At 41.3% G+C, this 23,624-nt stretch overlaps 2 protein-coding genes across 2 annotated transcripts in view; one reads left to right on the forward strand and one right to left on the reverse strand.

The window, feature by feature from the left end:
• Nucleotides 1-13,238, reverse strand: part of retreg1 (reticulophagy regulator 1) — a 32,474-nt gene extending 19,236 nt beyond the window's left edge. Inside the window, exons 1-3 of the mRNA XM_041804277.1 lie at nucleotides 12,991-13,238; nucleotides 11,974-12,080; nucleotides 9,834-9,864 (exon numbers count right to left, since the gene is read on the reverse strand). Coding sequence (XP_041660211.1) covers nucleotides 9,834-9,864; nucleotides 11,974-12,080; nucleotides 12,991-13,187 — 335 coding nt within the window. The 5' untranslated portion in view covers nucleotides 13,188-13,238. The remainder of the gene's footprint in view (nucleotides 1-9,833; nucleotides 9,865-11,973; nucleotides 12,081-12,990) is intronic.
• An 8,435-nt stretch (nucleotides 13,239-21,673) lies between these two features.
• On the forward strand, nucleotides 21,674-22,534 carry rnf182 (ring finger protein 182). Its single transcript, XM_041802979.1, has one exon. The coding sequence runs from the start codon at nucleotides 21,674-21,676 to the stop codon at nucleotides 22,532-22,534; it is 861 nt and encodes a 286-aa protein (XP_041658913.1).
• The last annotated feature ends 1,090 nt before the right edge of the window (nucleotides 22,535-23,624 follow it).

Genomic DNA, 23,624 nt, shown 5'->3' on the forward strand with positions numbered 1-23,624 from the left:
GAGTCACACAGACCTGCTCAGATTTCACAACTCTTGAAGACGCTGGGGGTTTGTTGTGGGAACAAACAGCTGCTCAGAACGTCTTTTTCCTCGAAGCGACAGAAATACATTTTCATGTCACATGTGGGCGTTTGTCCACGTGAGAATGACAGATTCAGGATTCACACAGGGAGAAATATTGGTGATGTTTTATGATTCGGTTAACTACACAGGGGGAATGAAGGGAATTTTATCAATAAACCACAGAAACCCCATTTCCTAAAAAGCTGGGACGTTGTGAAAAATGTGATTGACAAGATATTTAATGTCCAGCTTAATAAACTCTGTTGTAAATATGCAAATATTGATGCTCTAACATGTTCAAAAAACTTGGGACAGGAGTTCATCACCTTTTCTAATAACAACATCTGTAAACATCTGAAGACTGAAGACACTGAAAGCGGAATTTTTCCCATTCATTCTTAATCTACATCTTAAGTTTCTCCACAATATGGGGGGGTCTGTTGTCAGTTTTTGCTCTTCTCTTTATGATATGCCATACATTTTCAATGGGGGACAGGTCTGGACTGCAAACAGACCCCACCCTCTTTCACTGTGAAGCCATGATGTTGTAACGTGCAGATGTGTCGTGGCATTGTCTCACTGAAATAAGCAGGGATGTCCCTGAAAAACACGTTTGTATGGAAGCTCATACTGCTCAAAAACCTGTATGTGCCTTCACAGCCGTAGTAGTGACCCACGTCACAGGCACTTAAACACCCCCACACATCACAGAGGCCACTTTAGGTCAGTCCATCTTATATGAGCTCAGGTCCAGAGAAAAGCCAGGGCTTCAGGACATTGTTTATATGTGGCTTTGTCTTTGCATGGTAGAGACTTAACTTTTATAAAAGGGGTGTAACAGTATTTGTATTCACCCTTAACTGCCATGGTCCCATAGCAAATACAATTGAATTCCTTTTCTAGTTTATGGTCTGAATGGAGACAGCAATCACGGCCGCCCATAAGGGGGGGATTAAGGGGAGAGCTTTTTTTACCTGAATAACAACCACTCTTATCACTTCAACAAACGACTAATGAGTGTATCTATAAAGCCTTCTTTGAAATGTAAACTTCTTTTCTTAAAACAGGATAAAAATGGGTTAAAAGTGGCAAAAAAAGGGGGTAAACAAAGTAAAAAAATGGCTGAAAAGGCTGAAATGGTGAAAGGAGTCACAAGTGGCAAAAATAACATAAGAAAGAGTAAAATGCAGTCAAAATCTGCAAAAATTGGAATACAAAGCAGTGAAATTGAGTTAACAGTGGCAAAAATGCGCAAAGGAAAGTGGTGGAAACGGTTGGACAAGTGGCAAAATGTGAGAAATAGGATTAAACGTGGCAAAAAAAGATTAAAAGTGGAATAAAAGGGTTGGCAAAATGGGTTAACAGAGGCCAATATGGGTCAAAAGTGGCAACAAAACGACAGAAAAAGTAGTGGAAAGTGGCAAAAATTGGTAAAAAGGGGCAAATTGGGTAATAGGTGCACACAGTGGCTGAAAAGTGTTGACTAAAAGTGGCAAAAATGTTCTGAAAAAGTGGTTTAGAGGTTAAAAAGTGGCATAGATAATTTACTTTAACATCAGACTCAATAAGAGCTTGACACATCAAATTAAAGTAACTGTTAGGCAGGATGCTAGCACCAATACTACTGATCCAACACACACTGATATGATCAAATGGGGCCCGTTCTCTGGGTTTTTCAGGGGCCAAGCCAAATCTGTGGGCGGGCCTGATCACAGATGACAGTATTACCCACCAAAACAGGCCGCAGTAACGCTCCTAACCACTTTTAAACAACCAATGAAGAAGAGGAAGAAGCAGGTATGACGGAACACACAAAGAAGAAAAGTTAGCAGCATGTGCAGAAGAAGAGCAACTTCTCTGCGCTGTTTTTAAAACGCCTCTGGATTTAAAAGCAGAGAGGGTCAAGGACTTTAGTGACATTAATACATTTAACTGCAGGTAAGTAGAGACCTAGACTACTGATACCCAATACCTAGACTTTGTTAAATCGTCCCTTCACTGACGAAAACCAGTCATGATTTTGCACAAGTATAAAACCCTTAACCAGTGTTCTCTATCCAGCTTTTTAAAGATTTGTTTGGGGCTTTTTGTGCCTTTATTGATAGAGGAGGACAGAGGATAGAGTCGAAAACAGGGATGAGAGAGTGAGTCCCAACTTTTCTGGAGTTGTATACGTGTGGCATGGGGCCAGTCATTCTGTGGTGCTGCTCTGATAGCAGCCTTCATCTCTTCTCTATTGTTGAGTCTGGTGTCTCTCATCTTCCTTTCAGGATACTCCATTGACTGAAGCACATCAACACATCACCGCTATTCCAACACTTTGAGCTGAAACATGACTCAGCAGTCAAAGATGTTCTAATAAAGTGGACATAAAGCTCTTCATTCTTTCTTATCAGCGTATCTACCTCCAAATATCTCTCCCTCCTCTATCTCTGTGACATTTGTCCAGCAGGGTGGGTCTGTGTTGTTGTCACCTGCTGTTGTCTGTCACTGGTGTCTTGTGGGTAATTGTACATCAAGGCACACTGTGAGTCTAGGGCAAAGGCTTGCTGGAGATTAGCTGCTGACCTAAAACTCGAGCTGACAGCTGGGTTATGTGAGTCAACACAGTCCATCTTTGTCATGAGTGAGTACTGTGTCATACCGATCATAGTTCCCATCAATACACACTTCACTAAACATACTGCATCTTATTAAACATGTTTGAAATGTGGCCTTTATATCTCCACATTATTTAGAAAAGTTCAGAATTATAGGACAGTACACTAGGATTTTCTTCTACAAAAGCAAAGACTGGTATATAAAGATGGATGCTATGACAGCTACACAGGAGTGAAGCCAAAATATTCAAGTGCTAAATGAAATGTTGATGCTTATCCTGCTTATCAGAGCCAATCAGAAATTAAACATAAACATCATTTTGAGTTTGATGACAGCAACACATCCCAAAAAGTAGAGACAGGGCAACAAAAGACTGGAAAAGTGGTATTAATGAAAAACAGCTGGAGGAGCATTTTGCAACCAATTAGATTAATTGGCAACAGGTCAGTAAAATGACTGAGTATACAAGGAGCATTTAGAGATTGAATATCCAACCATGTAGTCCATAATATCATCAAAAGATTTAGAGAATCTGGAGAAACCATGGTTCTCATGGGGCCTTCAGGGACCACTGCATCAAAAACAAGCATGGTCATGCACTGGAAATCACCGCATGGACCCAGGAACACTTTCAGAAATCATTCTACAAATGACAGTGAAAGTTGTATGATGCAAAGAAGAAGCCCTATGTAAGCGGGACCCAGGAACACAGCCTTCTTCTCTGGGGCAAAGCTCATTTAAAATGGACTGAGGGGACATGGAAAACTGTTTTGTGGTCAGATGAATCAAAATTTGAAATTTTTTTTTAAACCTGGCACCATTTCCTGCGGACTAAAGAGGAGAGGGACCATCTAGCTTGTTTTCCTGGCTCAGTCCTAAAGCCTGCATCTCTGATGGTATGGGATTGCATTAGTGCCTATGGCTGGGCAGCTTAACATCTGGAAAGGAACTATCAATACTGGAAAGTAGAGAGAGGTTTATGAGCAACATATACTCCCATCCAGACAACATCTCTGTCAGGGGGGGCCTTGACTATTTCAGCAACACAATGCTAAACTTCATACAACATCCAGCACAACAGCATGGCTTCACAATAAAAGAGTGTAGGTGCTGAACTGGCCTGCCTGCAGTCCAGACCTTTCACCGATTTTAGGCATTTAGAGCATCATTAAAGGGGACATATTATGCAAAAATCACTTTTTCAGGCTTTTATAACAAAAAATATGTGCCCCTGGCCTGTCCACATTCCCCTCAAGTACCAGGAAAAATCCATCCCCAGCCCCCTCTCTTTCTCCAGCTTTCAGAAAATGTGTGCTTAAACAAGCCGTTCTCAAAATTTCCCCTCATGATGTTATGTGGGGAGTTAGCCCCGCCCCCAGGTCCTTTCCTGATCCTCTTCTCAGCTGAGATGAGGATCAGGAGAGCCACATCCATTAAGCCCCATTCATTTCCTGAGAAGGGCGTGGTGAGGGGCGGAGTCAGACAGCTCATTAATATTTAAAGCCATAGACACAGAAACAGCTTGCTCTGAGCAGGGTGAGTGTTTTTAAGCAACAGACTTCACAGGCATGTTTGGGGGACATCTGAGACCAATATAAACTTGTCTTAAAGGGATACTTCAACATTTTGGCAAATTTGCCCAGTGCCATAATTCCTATAGTCTTAGTAATAGATTTGTTTCCTTTAGTTGTCAATGCAAGCTGTTTTTGGATCTGGGGGGACCGTTAAACCAGCTGCACAGCTAACACTATGTTAGCAGACGGAAGTTTTGCTTTCCCTCATCAAACTCATCAAATACACAATCCAACAACTCCAAAATGCTCTTGTGGACAAGTTGTGGCCTGTACATTCACCACGCTATGAAATAATAACGTATGATTATGTAACATTACGACACATGAAGCAAATACTCTGAACAATTTCTTGAGTGAACCACTGGGCGGAGTGACACAGTGCAGCAGCCATGTCTGGAGTGTAGATCCAGCTTTGCATTTAACTTTAAAACATCTCTGGCTCATAATTATCCATGATTATTTCATAGTGTGGTTAATGTACGGGTCACAACTTGTCCACAACTTGTTGTTTTGCGTATTTGATGAGTTTGATGAAGGAAAGCAAAAATTCTGTCTGCTAACATAGTGTTAGCGGTGCAGCTGGTTTAACGGTCCCCCTAGAAACAGCTTGCATGACAACTAAAGGAAACAAACCTATTACTAGGACTATAGGAATTATGGCAATGAACGAATTTGCCAAAATGTTGAAGTATCCCTTTAAAAGAGTAAAATATGTCCCCTTTAAAAGAAAAATCCAGCAAAGAAGACCCATGACTGTAGCAGCTAGAATCCTACATCAGACAAGAATGGGACAACATTCCTCTCTCTATACTCCAGCAACTGGTCTCCTCACTCCCTGGAAATGTACAGACTGTTGTTAAAAAAACACGGCCCTGTCCCTGCTACACTTTCTGAGATGTGTTGCTGCCATCAAATTCAAAATAAGCCCTTATTTTTTCTCATGAAATGTTAAAATGTCTCAGTTTCAACATCAATAATGTCGTTTTTGTTCTATTGTGAATAAAACATGGGTTTATAATTTTATGACAATCATTGCATACTGTTTTTATTTACATTTTACACTGCACCCCAACTTTTTCAGAATTGGGGTTGTGTTATATTCCTTGACTTAGCAGCCAGCTATTCTTTGCTTGACCCTAATGTACACATATCTCTCATCTAAGAGCTCATCATCTTTCCGTATCGAGTATCCGCCTCCATAGCTCAGCTATATATGTGGAGGGTGTATATATACTTATGTTCTGACAGGGAGAGTCTATTTTAGACCAGCCAATGTAACGTCCTGTTTTAAGGGTCAGCAAGGTGTCCCACCCTTAAAGAACAACACTGTTTACATCCTGCTTCAATCTATCACCAGTCCATCATCTTAATGTAAAGGCCTTTATCCCCTGGCTAGACTTAGAGGTGCTGACTCCCATCCCAGTCTTTCACCACTGGCAGCAAATGCCTGCTGAAGGTCATGGTTTGATCAAGCTGACAAAACTGCATCATCTTCAAATTAAAAAAAAAAAAAAAAAGCCATGAAAGCTGAGCCCCCCTCCATCCTTTCCCTAAATGAGATCCTATTAAGGCACAGCCGTGTGGTTTCTGTGATTGTGTGGAAGGTAATTCTGAAAATAACTGGAACTGAACGTCCTGCAATTGTCTGTAAAACGTCTGGAGTTCAGAGGGCCTTTTGTGAGTCTGATTGTTGTTGTTATCCCGGGATGGAAAATGAGCATAAAGGTCTGTGTGTCATTACACCGTGTGAGTCGGGCCTGACCTGGTCTCACAGTCTAACAGTTATATAACTCAGATGTGTTGCATCCAGCCTGGCGCCCACAAATCCCTCTCACCTTCTGCTGAATCCCACCGAGCCTCCAGGGCTGGCAGCTGCATCAAATAACCCGCCGCATACACATGCTCACATACATGCACATTCACTTTTAAAATGGGGGCAGGAGTGTGAATGAGGTGACCCGTACCCTCCACCATGGGGGGCTTAAAATTTAGAGGAATAAATGGGTCAAACATCCACAGCATGGTCTGTGTGACCGAGTACACGTATGTGAGTATTCATGTATGGTATTTATGGTTGGAGTCACGTATCAGCTGACTTTCAGGAGAACCACAGTCTGCCACAACAGCATCTCAGCAGCCATTGGAAGTTTGATGACAACATATTTTATCTATTTTCCAGACCAAATATATAACAATCTGCTTGATACTGCGCTGAAAAAAACACTTTCAGTTTAATGTTATCAAAATATTTGATACTTTTTGGGCAGAATTGAAACAAAACACTTTCCCTTATTTGTACAGCATTTATGGACAGACAAAGACATACAACCCCAATGCTCTGTGAGAGGAATTAAAGAAGACCGTGTCACAGCGCTTCCACTCTGAAGAACTCGGAAACACATCGACACCTCCACACAAACATGCAGGAAGCTGCAGGATTTAGTTTGATTGCTGCTGGAGTAAACACCTCCTGTGTACATCTCAGGCATCAATATTTTTTCAGACTTTGGTGTTTGGTGTTAAGTACAGTCGTCATATCACCAGACACTAAATTTCTGAATTATATGATACCAGTAAATATAGTTAATATTGGCTTGCTCGATGGCTGATCTGTAGATGTTCACCAGCTGTTTTTCTTCAGCCACCTTAGGGACGATAGCCTGCTCTCTTTTGCCATCACTGTTGTATTTATGAACCAGGGTATGTCATGACTGATGATAACCCAGAGGTACAGTATATGAGGCTTCGGGTCATCAAGATCTGATACTTGATTACTTTTGTCTTTAACTTTGAACTGCTGTACATCTAAATTTCCCCAAACTGGGATCAGTAATTGTTATTTTATCCCATGATTGAGACATTTAAGTCTATAAGCATTTGTTATCAAATCCATTGTAGTTTAAACCGGGTCTGAAATACAATCTGTACGGCCTAAAGCTCCAGAAAGAGCCTGTAATCTTCTCTCATTAAGCTAAAACACTGCCTTTAAGGTCAACAAGAGAGATAACGGCCCATGTTTTTCATAAATGAACCGCTTATTAAAACATCACCATTGTAGGGAAAATTAAGTTATCATTTGACTTTTAGTCTCTCTTTCAGCCTTTTCTGCTGCTTTTTTTCCACAGCACTCTCTCTCTCTAGTATAAGGATGCTGTAAGGAGTTAATTCACACCTCTGTTGCCTACAGAAAACACTCTGTGTGCTGCGGCTCCACCCAGTGGTAAAAGTTGGGATGTAAAGACTTTAAAGCATTACAAACTCATCTCTCACATCCAGGAGATCCTGGAGTGCCATTTAACATTTTTACATCAAACAAAAATCCATGATCTGACCAGAAGAAGAAGATTTGTGATTTTCTTGTACTACTAAACACTCATCTAACAGCTTCCATTGGTTCAGTCTGGGATATTGGGAATTTTCAAGTTCCTGGATGTATTTACATATTTTGGAGAGTTTTTTTCATAGTTTTTTGGGAAATCTGTTTTGAATTTTTCAGGTATTTTCATACAAATTTTGGAAATGTATTGGTCATTTTTGTGAATTTGATATGAAATTTTGGTGGATATTGCTGATATATTTTAGACATTTATTTGTGAATTTTGTGGCATTTGACTGGTATTTTTATGGAGGGGTCTAAAAAATCTAATTTGATAAGGAATTTGGAAATTTCATAGGATTTTTTAATGGGATTTGCTTTAAAATTTTGGGAAACTTCCTTTATTCTTGAACATATTGGGTTAATGATAAAATTTCACTGAAAATTTTGGGGACGATACGAAGAAATACACGGGATACTTTTTATGTGATACAGCCAAAATCTGTTTAAGAAATCCAACAAAATTTGGGGTTATTTCTTTGAAATTTCAGGGAATTTGTCAGGATTTTGGAAAGGAACATTTTGAAGACATTTATAACCTTTAGTGGACATAAAGCTTTAAAACCTCCACAGTGCTTCATTTTCTGCAGAAACAGGACCTTCAGGAGATTTTTGGACATCATTTTTGGTAGAAACTACTCCCTGTCCAAAGACAAGGTTGAGATTTTAAACTTATCAGGACCCAAATAAGTGGGAGAAACTAAAAATGCGTTCCAAATAAAAGTGTAGGTCTAAGGAGGTTATAGGAAATCCCTAAAAATCTTCTGGAGATATTATATTTGCAAGAACAGCCTGGAAAGCAAGGGATGGTCATGGGGCAATAGTATGTTTTCACCATTTATGGACAGTGTCATAAAGGAAATCATACATTCAGATATATATATACATATATATATATATATATATATATATATATATATATATTTAATATACAGTCATGTGCAGATGTTTCAGGCATGTTGGGCGCTAAGGATTCATCTAGGGCCCGATGTGCCATGACTCAGGGGTGAGGGCAGAGTCAAGCTCAGCACTTGTCGACACATGTATCACTCGGCAGCCAAGGTCAACCTCTACGGCTTCTCTTTTTTCCAGCATTTTCCCCCGATAATAAACTCAGAGAGCGCCAGCAGTCTCCAGGCCCTGGTGACATCCACAACCAGGGGGTCATGGCAACCATAGTTCCCGATTAGACAGGCTTACTTCCCACATCCAAGCCCTACTCCACCCTGAAGTTGTGGACTTTGTATTTTCCCATGCCCTGGTGATATGCAAGGACATCCAGAGCACTACTGGGGGTTGCTGCTGCAGCTGGTCCTTTGTTTGGTTCTTCTTCGCTGCTCTATAGCTCATGCATGCAGCATTCTCGAGCAGCAGAGAAGAACTGATTTCTGGTTTATGATGCCAGCTTATTTCAATACTAAATGAAGCAAATATAAAGTTGAAAAATCTGAACAACTCTACCTTTGACCACCAAGATCTGATCAGTTCATTCCTGAGTCTGAGCGAATATTTTTGCAAAGACTGAAGGAAATCCCTCAAAGTCATGTTAAGTAAGACTGCCTTGGACAGATAAACAGACAACCCAAACAACCAGGATAGCTCAGGTCTGGGCTATCACCAGCGTGGAAGCAGATTCAAAGTCAAAAGCAGAGCTGGGCTGAGCTGAGCAGCATCCATCTACTCATCACCTTTTGTTGTTGTTTTGATTGAGAGCCCCCTGGTGGCAGAGGTTACTGCAGTTTAAAAACAAAAATAACTTTAGAAATCTCAGACAACTTTTCCCATGCAGCGTCCCTGACTCACCTCTGTGCGGTAAATGGACTAATCCTTCATGTAAACACGTTTATCTCAAAGAGAGCGTGGTTTGTTTCCTGCGAGTGAAGGAGCCGTCACATGGTTCAGGAGGATCAGATTAGACGGTCATGAGTGACCAATCAGCTCTGCAGCGTCTCAAAGTCCACAAACATTTAGGACCACTGGACTCTCTGCAAGGATGTTATTTCTTCTTTTTATACTCTTTACATTTGTTCAGCTCCTCCACCTTTGTATAAACTTTTGTGTAATTAATTCCTATTTAAATTTTGTGCTGCTGCTGTGCTATTTGCTTTGCACCAAATTCTTTGTACGTGAAAACTAATAAAACTCAGTTCTATGATAAATGACAAAAAAACAATCAGAGAGGATGTTTAGGAATCCGTCAGATGATTTTCCGTTCTTACCTTGTGGTCATGCTGCGCCATAAATGAGCTCCTGCAGAAAAGAAAAGAATCAGTCTAGTATTTTTCAGTCCAGATTAAATGATTGCAAAGACCACAATAATCAAAGCAAAACAGCCATAAGTCAACATCAGAATCAGTATTGTACTATCTAACCTCTATTTTAAATTTAGGGGTGTCCTGGATGAATTCATGATTACACTACATTGCCAAAAGTATTTGCTCTCCTGTCTTGACTCGCAAATGAACTTCAGTGACATCCCATTCTTAATCCATAGGGTTTAATATGATGTCGGTCCACCCTTTGCAGCTATAACAGCTTTAAGTCTTCTAGGAGGGCTTCCCACAAGGTTTAGGAGTGTTTATGGGAATTTTTGACCATTCTTCCAATAGCGCATTTGTGAGGTCACACACTGATGTTGGACAAGAAGGCCTGGCTCTCAGTCTCCGCTCTAATTCATCCCAAAGGTGTTCTATCAGGTTGAGGTCAGGACTCTGTGCAGGCCAGTCAAATTCATCCACACCAAACTCTCTCATCCATGTCTTTATGGAGTTTGCTTTGTGCACTGGTGCACAGTCATGTTGGAACAGGAAGGGGCCATCCCCAAACTGTTCCCACTAAGTTGGGAGCATGGAATTGTCCAAAATCTCTTGGTATGCTGAAGCATTCAGAGTTCCTTTCACTGGAACTAAGGGGCCAAGCCCAGCTCCTGAAAAACAAGCCCACACCATAATCCCCCCTCCACCAAACTTTACACTTGGCACAATGCAGTCAGACAAGTACCATTCTCCTGGCAACCGCCAAACCTAGACTCATCCCTCAGATTGCCAGATGGATAAGCGCAATTCACCACTCCAGAGAGCGCGTCTCCACTGCTCTAGAGTCCAGTGGTGGCGTGCTTTACACCACTGCATCGGACGCTTTGCATTGCACTTGGTGATGTATGGTTGGATGCAGCTGCTCGGCCATGGAAACCCATTCCATGAAGCTATCTACGCACTGTTCTTGAGCTAATCTGAAGGCCACATGAAGTTTGGAGGTCTGTAGTGATTGACCGCAGAAAGTTGGCGACCTCTGTGCACTATGCACCTGAGCATCTGCTTACCCCGCTCTGTCATTTTACATGGCCTATCACTTGGTGGCTGAGTTGCTGTCGTTCCCAATGGCTTCCACTTTGTTATAATACCACTGACAGTTGACTGTGGAATATTTAGGAGCGAGGAAATTTCACCACTGGACTTGTTGCACAGGTGGCATCCCATCACAGTACCACGCTGGAATTCACTGAGCTCCTGAGAGCGAGCCATTCTTTCACAAATGTTTGTAGAAACAGTCTGCATGCCTAGGTGCTTGATTTTATACACCTGTGGCCATGGAAGTGATTGGAACACCTGATTTCAATTATTTGGATGGGTGAGTGAATACTTTTGGCAATATAGTGTATGTCCCACTAAAAGAGCATTTTTTATTCCAAACACACATACATACGTACATTCTTTAATGCATCCAGTCAGAATCTAGCTAAGTGTGTGTAGTCTAGTCCAGCCTTTGCATAAACTGCTGCTCAATCATTAAAGGGGACATATTATGCAAAAATTACTTTTTCAGGCTTTTCTAACAAAAATATGTGCCCCTGGTCAGTCTACAATCCCCTCAAGTACCAGGAAAATTCATTCCTCCCTTCCCTCCCTCCCTTCTCCACCTTTCAGAAAATGTGTGCTGAAACAAGCCATTCTCAGATTATCCCATCATGATGTCATGTGGGGAGTTAGCTCCGCCCCCCAGGTTCGGTTGGCCCTCCCTGCTTGGAAAAAATTCCCGCCCTCCTCTCCTGATACAAGTTTCAGGAGAGCCACACCCATTAAGCCACATCCATTTCCTGAGAGGGGCGGAGTCAGACAGATCAGTCACATTTAAAGCCACAGAAACAGAAACAGCTCATTCTGAGCTGGTCTGAAACAGAGGGGGTTTTTAGACATACAAAAATCCAATACTGGAGTGTTTTTTCAGCAACAAACTTCACAGGCATGTTTTTGGGCCCTCTGAGACCAATATAAACTTGTCTTAGGGGGGTAAAATATGTCCCCTTTAACACAATCATAAAGTCAGACTCATTGTATCTTTGCAGGTATGTGCTCTTACCTGTGGATCTGGACTGAATAAGGTCTTTGGCGGCCACAGTGAGGACAATCAGAGCCAGCAGGACGGCTGTGAGGCTGAAGGTTCGAAAAGAGCTGAAGGCCACAAACCTGGAGAGAAACAAAGAGTGAGAGGAGACATGGCTTTAGTAAACATTCAGAGAGTCTCAGACAGAGTCTCACGACCCATAACTGTTGATATGTCCCTTATATTAACTTTAAAAAAGTGTATTTCCAGAAGACATTAGTTCAGTTTGCTTTTGATTTAGTTTACAACGGACAGCGTGCAATGACATTAAAAGTTCATGCATCAAAAAACGGGAAATGAAGAAGGGGTTGCACCAGATTTAGGAAAATCTCATCTGTAGTCCTACAAAAAAACACCAACACAGCAGGGACAACATAATATTTGAACGACATTATAAAACACTATAGGAAACAAATGGATCCCACTGAGTTCATAGAGTAAACAAGTCCAAAAATATACAATAAATACATTTTTAATTGATTAGTTCTAGTTACTAAGGCTTAAGAATAATTAGCATGGATTTAAAATGTAACATTGTTAGATTTTACTAAAACTAGGCCAAGAAAAAGTAACAAAATAAGCTTTTCTGACATGACATTTCCATAGTACTTCCTGTTCTTTGTGTTTGTTGATGACAGGCCTTTATAAAATCACATTACATCCCCACATATCCACATTTCTCCTTATAGATTAAAACATATTAGCAGATTTAAAGTCATTTCAAAGAGAATGACCCTCAAACATAAAGAAAACATCAAACATTTAACTTCAGGGATAAAGTGACAGTACGGCCTTAGAAATAAAGATAGATTGTGGACAAAGTGGGATTTAAATTTAAAAAGACCGTTTTTTCAAAAACTTGATTCAGACTACAAGATAAATAATAATGTTGTAATGATGTTTAGAGTAAATCCTCAGTGTTAATAATATTTTTCCTGTATTTGTGATCTCATGATGGGAGTTTTTCTGATATCCCTGCGTCATGATGCTCACCATAACACCGCGTTGGCTGCAGCAAACAGCGCCGAAGTCCTCAACGGTCTCTGCCTCCAGCTGACCAGGCCGAGGAGCCGACACCCCCAGCGGCCGGGCGGCGCCTCCTCCCCGCGGTGGACCCCGCCAGGAGGCCCCGGGGGACCGGCAGCCTCCTCCACGCCGCCCGCAGTGCCTGTTTCCCGGGTACCCAGCATTGGACAACGACCGGGTCCCCCTCTGCTCTGCTGCTCCGCTCCTCCGGCAGAGATCAGCGCCAAGTTAGCCGGACTGCTAACGCTATCACTTCCTGTGAATACCTTTCAAAATAAAAGCAACGGTTGAGCTATAACGAGTCTGAAAACAACTCGTAATTGAAATGCAACCGTATAACTTCCATAATTATAATAAGTGTAATCGTTATAATAAATAGATACATAGATAGAAATTAACAATGACTTTATATATAACTGTCTATGTGTGTAGTTTGGTTGTCAATCTTGCGTTAAAGACCCCCATAGCGGTCTAAACTAAATCTGTGGGATATACAATCATTAAGAGGCAATACAAGCTTCTCATTAGACCATTTTATACATAGAAGCAGCTGAATGTGCTTCAATAAATCAAACAAAATCCCCTTAACAAAAACAGATCGCCCACATGACTGTTATAATAAAATATAGTTGAAATACTGAGTAGCAAGTTTTTGAAAACCAAACAGCTCCTCATGTGGTACCATTTAGTCCTTTTTATGTTTACACAATAAAAAAATCAGGTTTGGGTTGGAAATTTTTAGCGGATCTGTATAAATGGATCTAAAGTAAACATACCAGAAATATCTCTGGAGCCTGTAGCATTTAGTAACCAAGTATTGAACACTGAAAGGTATTGTGCTAACTGGAATCCAGTTCAGAGCCTCTTGAGCCCTAGCGAGACCAAATTTGCTCAAAAATAGTCACATTACACATCAAATTAAACAGAAGAAGCTCAGCTACAAGCCCAACAAACCATTTTTACCTACACCACGAAAAGATTAAAAAAAAAAAATCAAACCAATGACGACATGTCAAAGCAGCCGTAGTGCTATGTAGTTAGACACTTCCGCCCCCTATGGGCTGGTGCTGGTACTACAGACACAAACATGGTCTCATTTTAAAGACCAGCCTCTGCTGAAGATTCCAGTCATGTTTGTGCAGTTTCTATTTTTTTTTTCTGCACTTTATTTTTGTTGTTTGTTTGTGCCATTGAAAATAAACCTGCTCCACTTGGTGTCAAACTTTAATTCCTTTGTAAGAATTTCTTTGAAAGGGAATTTGGAGGTCTGTTTTTTTTTTTTTTTTTGGGGGGGGGGGTCCATTATAAAGTTACCACCTATATAAGTAAAAACAGAAAGTTTAATACCAGGGAGTTTTTTTATATGGCAAAGATAGGGCCGAATTTGGCTGAACTGGGCCAAAATGGCACATGAGAGGACTTTGCCTGGACAGTCTTTACTAAAATCTCTTTTATTTTTGCCCTGATAAATCTCTAGTGGCATAAAAGTTGAAGCAAGTAATGTCAAAATATGGTGCTTTGGCCTGCTGGGGATTCCTGGACTTCAACTGCATTATTACTATAGGATATTTATGCTAAAATAACAAAAAGAATAGGAGAAAATGAAATTTTTCATTTATAATGTGTGTGCTAGCTTTATTCACTTTGACCCATTAACATATACACACATATTTACACGTCTGAACAAATTTCACAAGTGTCCTCTTCATTACTGTGCCTTGAGCATTCAAATAGACTTTACAGTTACAGAGTAACACTCATTCAAAGATGGGCTGCAAATTTTAAGCAGTAGCTTAATAAAAGAGGCGAGGGCCCAACAGGTTAAAACCAGAGTAACAGGCTCAGATTTATACTTCTGGTCAGGAATCTAACTAAAGCTTTCTAGGGTGGAATGATAATACATTTCTCTGTAGAAATTAGCTTATTTTTCTCCAATCTCTTTCACAAATATTTCATACTAAAACATTTTCAGGGTTTTTAACTGACGGCAAAGATAATGTAAGGACATTAAATATTTGTCTTCATAAGGGACAAATAGTGACTCTTTAGTAATATGTCCAGCTGACTTTACATCTCATTGACTTCACAGCATCTTTTCAATTTTGCAGCTTTTATTTTGAAACGAAATATCATCACACTTCCTGTCTCTGCTGGTATTTTTTCTGTCTTTAACAGCTCATGACTTGTGTTCTGCTTGTATTGTTGAGCTTTAGATCACTGACGTCAGGGTTGTGTATTCATACTCAGTATAAGAGCTGACTTTGATTTATAAGTGCTTACAATTAACAAGATCCCCGATACTTTAGTGTTGTCAGGGCAGATTATTCAGTCAAACAATCGCTACTCCAGTTACAGGACTTCAGTTTTTTGGGATCTTGTTTATGGGTGAGAATATGGATTCTGAGATTGACAGTGGGATTGGTGCAGTGTCAGCAGTTTAGTGGATGATGTCATGAAGTGTCATGGTGAAGAGGGAGCTCAGCCTGCAGGCATCCTTCCATCCTGCTGGGATCCTGGGAGTTTTAGCTGAAGTCCATACTGCAGATGCTTAACAAGCCTAGAAGAAAACCTCATTGGTTAGAAGTTGAAAAATGTTGCCTTTTTTCTTCTTGTTTTTCTTCTTCTTTTTGGGCTTTTATTCATATTTTAGAAAGGACCATGGATGAAGTCAGAGAGAACGAAGAGAGAGAGAAGAAGGAGCCTAAAGCCAGAATTAATGTTTAAATAATTCAACATCAAAAATTATTCAGCCACCTTAATTGCAACTAGCCATTAATTGCACAACTCTTTTGTGTTTTGTTAAAAAATTCAGATGAGATATCAATCAGTCAAACTTTATTTGTATTCCACTTTCCATAGAAAGCAATGACGCACAAAGTGCTTTACAAACAAACAAAAAAACAAAAGGAAACAGAACCTTATTCCACCCAACCCCCCACCCCGCTACCAGCACTCCATACACAACACTGGAAAAATATGTCATAAAAAAAGAACTTTAAGGACAGGAACGCTACATTATATATCAATCAATAAATTAAGTTTACTGCTTGTTTGCATAAATACTGGTGTTGTACCCAAGACCACAATATCTGAGACCAAGACTTGCCAAAGACCAGAGTGCACCTAGACCAAGACCATAAAAATCCATTTTAAACAACCATGACAAGGTTGAACAGTTAAAGAGCATTCTCGCTTTAATTTTAGTTTTCTTTTTAATAAATCTGACAGATAAAAACAAAGCGTCTGCAACTTTTGAAAGCACAGCATGCAAAAATCTCAAATCTAAAAATTCGTTCAACTAAGTTCTGGTAAAAAAATAAATCCTTGTATGTATTTAAAAGCCATTGACAAGTCTGGCATTATTTTAAATGTCTGAAAATGAGATGTTTATCTGGATTTGTCAGGTGAATGAGGCCTAAAGGGTTCAGAGTTATTTCTGACTAAAAAAGAGATGGATTGATGTCTGAGTTTTTGCAGGTGAAGCTGTTTGTTGTTTCAGTGCTTCTCCTTAATATCATATTAATGAGGTCAAAAAATAGCAGATCTGTGCTGGTCTCGACCGGCCTTGATGGAAAATTCAGAGTCCGGCCAGTCTGAGACTGAGACAAGACCAAGACATTCAGATGTGAGCACTTCAACACTAGTGGGTACTGTTATAAACGGGTTTTATGAGTTTCCACTGTGACTGGCACTTCATGCAACACGAGCGCCCTCTGCTGGACCCCTGCAGACTTTCCCATTGAATCCTGTGTCTTGTTGTCAGTCTGAATGTGCTGTACCTGTGGTTAATTGATTGGTAGCAGGCACTTTGAAATTGGTTCATTTTACTAGTAACAGAATATTTGACCATATGATATGTTTGTCAGAGTCTCAGAGATCAATATTAAACATTTCTGCCACAATGTTGATTTATTATTGAGTAATCGTTGATGTTATTGTGTCTATGTTTGCATGTTTGTAGAGTTTGTTACTCAAAGAGCGTTTGAAATATACTTCTGTTGTTATCTGAGTGAATGAGGTGCTGGTGCTAAAAGTGAAAGTTCATCACACAACAAAGGGACAGTATATAAGCACTACACATTGAGTAGAATAACATTTTTCTCAGTCTGCCACTCACAGAAGCAGAGAAAAGCCTTGAAGTGGAGAAAAACTGCAAACCAAAGACTACAAAGACTTAATGACCCATTTTACACCGCCGCCTGCACTGTTCTGGACCTGAATCAAGATCAGCGCTCAGTGCCAAACCGTGATCTCCACCAGTGACCTGCTCCACTTTTCTCTACGGGGGCTGCTCCTTCACCCCACGCTGGTCTGACAAGCTTCTGTCCTCAGAGGGGATCCAGCATGACCGTACCGACAAATACACACCTAAATCAGTTTTAAGCAGGTTCAATGTTGCATTAATGGCCAACTCAATGTTCTGTTTTAAATGAGTATCATCAACTTGTTCTGATAAGAGATTTTTTTTGTGCTTAAAAATAGTTTTATCTGATCAAGAGTCTGGTTTTAGAAAGAGAAACACTTCAACCACAGCAGCTTTGAAAGTAGTCTGTGACTTCATTGAGTTATTGGATGATAAGTAACACTTTGCAGCCATTTATTGATTCGTTAAAGGCCTTCAACAGTTGACCATGTTATTTTGATAGACAGAATGGACAGGGTTGGTCCATCACATCTGCCCCTCTGTTGGAAAAAGCAGGGATAAACTTAAGAATAAAACCACTGGTTAAAATGATCTGGGTTCAGGTACCCAGGATGGTTTGAAAACTAAAAGAGACACTAAATCATAGGGCTAGAAACCTTAAAAATACACCAACACCAACAATAAGAAAGCAGTTATATGAATAACAAGAATAAATCACCTCTGAGTTAAAGAGGAACAGAACCATCTAAGCCAGTATCTGTGATGGTATGGGGTGTATTAGTGCCCATGGCACGGGCCACTTGCACATCTGTAAAGGCAAGACCAGTACTGAGAGGCACATGCAGGTTTTTGAGCAACATATGCTTCCTAAAACCAACAACCAACACTCAATACTAGTGACCTTTGACCCCTCTGGCATCACTGTGTTACAGACTGTCATCATTTTGTGATGGATACTACAATGTCAACTTAGGAAAACTTCTGAAAACTGTTTTAGTTAACACAGTAAGTTAGTGCATCTACAAATGTAAATTAAAACTACCAAATCTAAAGCCATATATTAACAACATGAAGAAGCCCCGCCCACTTCTCTGGACCTGAGCTCATCTGAGATAGACTGACCTAAAGTGGAAATATGTGTGGTAGTCTGACGAGTCCACATTTTAAATTGGTTCAGGAAATAGTGGAAGTCGATGTCTCCAATCTCTATTGGATTGATGTCTGGGCTTTGACTCGGCCACTCCAGAACATTCTCCTTGTCGTCCTTAAACCATTTCTGTGCAGCTTTCTCTGTAGGCTTTGGCTCATTGTCTTTCTGGAAAATAATTCTTCTCCCAATCAGTAGTTCTGTTGCACACTGAATAGAACTGTCCTCCAGGATTTTCCTCCATTTTGCCGCATTAATTCTATCCTTTACCTCTACAAGCCCTCCTGAGCCAGCTGCTGAGAAGCATCCCCACTGCATAATGCTGCCACCACCATGCTTCACAGTGGGGATGGTGTGTTTGGGGTGATGTCAGTGTTCGGTGTCTTGTCTGATGGCCTAAAAGCTCAGTTTTGATCTCACCAGACCAAAGAACTTTCTTCCACTTGACCATGGAGTCTCCCACATGCCTCCTGGTGAACTCTAGTCCAGATTGAATCTGAGTTTTCTCTTTGCCACTCTCCCATAAAGCTTTGACTGGTGAAGAACTCGGCCAGCAGTTGTTGTCTACAGAGTCTCTCCCATCTCAGCTGCTGAAGCTTGTAGCTCCTTCAGAGTAGTCATAGGTGTCTTGGTGGCCTCTCTCACTAGTCTCCTTCTTGCACACTCATTCAGTTTGTGAGGACGGTCTGATCTAGGCAGATTTACACATGTGACATATTCCTTTCATTTTACTGATGATAATTTTAACTGAACTCTGGGGGATGTTCAGTGCCTGGGAAATTATTTGTATCCATCCTATGCCTTCCACTTTTCAATAAACTTTTCTCTGAGTTGCTTTGAGTGTTCTTTTGTTTTCATGGTGTAATGGTAGCCAGGAATACTGATAACCAGTGACTTGGCATTCCACACACAAGTGTCTTTTTACTACAACACTGAGACACAATCACTGCAGTCAGGTAATCCCCATTTCACTAAGTGTAAGAGTACCATTGGCTGGATTTGGACATTACTTTGTAGAAATCTGTTTTGAAGTTGACATTGAAAAGGTTTTTGTTTTTTTTTTGCCCAAAAAAAGCCAAATTATATTGATCACGATTGATTTATAAAACCAATAAAAGCCTCTAACATCCAAGGAGGTAAATACTATCATAGGCGCTGTAGTTACGGTCTCTGAGTGAGCTGCTAGTTCTGACATGGTGGACTCTTTACAGTAATAACAGCATTTTCACCTTTTCATGTAGATGAAGATGTGTTAGAGCAGTTGCCACTTTACACCTAATGTTGCCTCTGTTGTCCCATTAGAGCAGGGGTGTCCTAACTATGGCCCAGGGGCCAAATGCGGCCATTTTTGATTGGCCTGCAGCAAATTCTAGAGATAAAATGACATATGGCCCACATTAAAACATGAAGCTTGTGCTTAACTGTACTGTACTTCCTGTTTTCAGCACAAGGCAGTGCTACCATGTTAAATCTGTAAACAAACATTTTGACAAGAAGATATCTTGATTAATAACATCCTGATGGATTATCACAGCAAAAAGCAGCTCCAATACATTTTCAGGGGCAGAGCTAGTGGTAGCAAGGGCCAAACGGGGCTGAAATCTGACTGGTACCCCAAAATCCTAAACAATGACTCTCCATTTGCCCTGTCAGCCTTTCCCATTAAGGCATATTCAATCGCTAAACGTGTGTTAACCTACATTGGTTTAGTCTTACTAACATTAATATCCTCATGGCGAGGAATATAAAAGTGGCTCCACCATCCTAATGTATTTCTGTATGTGGGCCTCAGTGGAAAACGTTTGGACACCCCTGCATTAGAGCCTCTACTAACCCCCTTTTTAACCACTTTTTCCACCCATTTCTGCCCATTTTAACCACATTTCACTGTTTGATATGTTCATTTTTGCCAGTTTAACCAATTTCCACCAATTTCTGCTTATTTTTCAGTCTCATTTCTGCCCTTTTTGCTGATTTATATCAATTTGTCATCCCATTTATCCATATTTCCCACCCAGTTTTGCCAATTTTAAGTCATTCCAACCACTTTTTAGTCACATCTTATTTCTGTCAATGCACGTTTTTGACAGGTTATCATATTTTTGCCACTTTAAATCAATTTATGCTACTTTTAAAATCTATGGTCACTACCTTTTCACATTTTTTTGTGATTATTAACCTATTTAAGCCATTTTAAACCCATTTAAATCTGTTTTTAACATTTTAAGAAGACTATTTACCACACAAATGAATATAACGATATTTGTTTCTTCAGTAAGAGTGGTTATTTTTCAGGTTAAATATCAGATGTGGATACTTCAGCTTAACTTTACAGTAGACCAGGGTTTTGCTGACCTCCATAGTCTCCCAGTCTGGGTGGGTCCCAGAAAGCTCTCCCCTTTATTCCCCCTTATGGGCGGTCTTGTCTGCACATGACTATTCTTGAATGCCCTTCAGGTACCGTGGCGGTCCCCGGTCTCTGGCACCTTTATTCTTGGGGTCGCAGGCTGAAAAGGGTTGAGAACCACTGTGTTAGAGAATGCAGCGTGTATGTATGAGATTATTTTTGAAAATATAAAGAGGAAATCCCAGACCTGGTCTCGGTCTCAGCCTCACATAGATGTGCTCTTTAGTCCACACAGTTCATTTATATTTTAAAGCAGCCGTTTACACATAAAAAGCTTTACAGACACAACTTTATTGCATAACATGGACACATAGTTTCAAACTCGCATGCTCACACATCATTAAGAGACTTTCGGATGTTAGAAATGTGTGTGTGTTTGTTTGAGTGTGTGTATGTGTGTGTGTGTGTCAGCCGCTAATTGGACTGAATTTCACCGTGCAACAAAAGATCAGGCTCGAAAATTCCAGCTCTGGTTTGTACAGGCTTTGCTTTGTTGTCAGGTTGCCTCTTGTTTGTTCTCTTCTAATGCTGTGTTAACAGTTATCTCTCTCTCTCTCTCTCTCTCTCTCTCTTACACATACTCTCTCTCTTTCTCTCTCTCCCTCTCTTCTTTCAGTCTCTCTCTCTCTCTTCATTCAGCACATGAAAGTCTTTTTCACCCCAAACGAAGCACCGTTGCCCCAACTGCTCAGAGGCCAGGACTTATGAGGGACTTCCCACATTGACTCTCCCTATCTCTCTCTCTCTTTCTCTCGCTCACCCTCTCTCTCTTTTCTCTCTCTCTCTCGCCCGTTGGACAGCCGCTCTGAACCCCAGACCTTCAGTGGAGTCGACCGTTGCCACTACCTCCATCCATGGGAAACTCGTTTTTCCCCGCGGTGCTGCGCCTGGACCCGAGCTCGTGGTTGGATTTCTCTGCTGACCTGGAGGAAGGATAGGGAACCAGGTGAGGATGATGATGGAGCTGCAGGGCCCTGAAGATGGCGGTGGTGGAGGGAGAGGTGGTGGTGGTGGACACGTGAAGGTACTGAGCGCCGAGGAGTTGGAGTGTAAAATCTGCTACTGTGCGTACAACTTTGGGAGTCGCAGGCCGAAGGTGCTGGAGTGCTGCCACCGCCTGTGCGCTAAATGCCTCGCTAAGATCCTCGATCTCGGAGAGTTGCCACCAAACGCCATTGTCTGCCCTTTCTGCCGCTACGTTACCCGGCTCCCAGGAGAGGCGGTGAGCAGCCTGCCGGATGATTGCAACCTGGTGGCGGCGCTGACCCTCCAAAGACGGAATCAGAGGAACATTCAGATCCACCAGGAGACGACCACAGAGCTGCTCCTCAGTCCTGGACGTTTGAGCTCCCTGATGGGGAGCAACCCACCTTTGACGTCCCCTTCCTCCTCTTCCTCTTCGTCCTCTGCATCTTCTTCTACAACCTACTCCTCCATCCGGGGCTCCCCTAACTTTGTAGTCATCACCATCATGGAGCCCCCGCCGGTGCCCGCAGCCACCCAGGACCTCCACTTCCACCGTGGATCTCGCTACCGCTCATCCAGTCTGGACTCCATGGCGTCCATCACTCAGAGGTGGACCGTGTGGAACTGTGCGGCCCTGCTGTGTCAGACGTCGGCCCGGGCGCTGGTGTGGGTGCTGGGGCTGCTGTACTTCAGCTCTCTGCCCATGGGAGTCTACCTTCTCATCATGCAGAGGACGACAATCGGGGTGCTGCTGGTGAGTCTGGTTCCGGCCAGTCTCGTCATGATCATGGTCTACGGGTTCTGCCAGTGCGTCTGCCAGGAGCTGTGGGACTGCATACCTTCATAATGGGACCAGATGAATGGGTTTGCCTTGAATATGCCTCACAATGGATATCTAGAGTTCACTAATGGTGATGTTACTGTGTAACGGACAAGTAAACACTTAGAAAATACCATTTTTCTTTGTTCAAGAAGAGAACTTTATATACATTTGCCCTGGAGCTCACAGCTCCTCTTTGTTATACATGTTACTTTGTGCTTTCTTTAGCTCTGCAGTCAACTAATAACCCATTAGAGCTTTGAGCCTTTATTTAGTAGAACATTTAACAACTGTTCTGAGTCACAACTTCCTGTTTAACAAGAATCCTGAATGTATTTGAGTTTCTAATGAGAATAGTTAATGAAACCTGTGGATATGTATTGTAATAAAAGCAGCAAATGTGAACTCAAAGAGAGGAATTTTAAACTTGAGCCCATTTTTTTATATTTAGGGGTTTAAAATGACTAACATATACTCTTGATTCAAAAAAATTGGGACATTGTCTTAAAAACAGAGAACAGGGAGTTCCGACCTACAGTCAGCGGAACAGGTTCTTAGCAGAGAACTACTGTTGGGGGGCAAGTAGGAATTTCTGCATTGAAAAATGCACCAAAAGAAAGAGGTTTTGAGCTGTTTACGGCTACGCCAAGCATTAAAAAAGAGTTAAGAAAAATCACAGAGAAACAGCTCTGTCTCCACAGAGTGGTCTGGTTTGGTTCAGTACAGTTTTGCCATTGTTTGGCTCATTAAACTCTGATCTTGCACGTGTTTTCAGCTGATGTCTGTCCAGTCTCTCTCGCTGTGACGGGAAATCTGTCTCTTGCAGAGATCATTTGGCTCAGCTCAGTAGAACTGGTTCTTTAGCTCCCAAACGGGTCTTTATTTGGTACCAATTTAAATGTGGCGACACTAAATAACGACAAAGATGGAGGAAAGGAATCTGGCTCTCAAACAGGAGCTAGCTACTGTGGCTAACATTAAACAGCCGTGTAGGATAGCAGGCTCGTTCATCATCACTTCTTTTACTCCACGGAGTTTATTCCGTTGATAGTACATCGACATTATGGTTAAAAGTATGTTTGTGAGAACTTTTTACATGTTAAAGGCTCAGCTAGCT

The sequence above is a fragment of the Cheilinus undulatus genome, linkage group 13 (assembly GCF_018320785.1).
Source record: "Cheilinus undulatus linkage group 13, ASM1832078v1, whole genome shotgun sequence".
Taxonomy (NCBI): domain Eukaryota; kingdom Metazoa; phylum Chordata; class Actinopteri; order Labriformes; family Labridae; genus Cheilinus; species Cheilinus undulatus.

Bases quoted from the DNA above. Each gene is read 5' to 3' on its own strand.
- rnf182 (XM_041802979.1), top strand. From the start codon at position 21,674: ATGATGATGGAGCTGCAGGGCCCTGAAGATGGCGGTGGTGGAGGGAGA.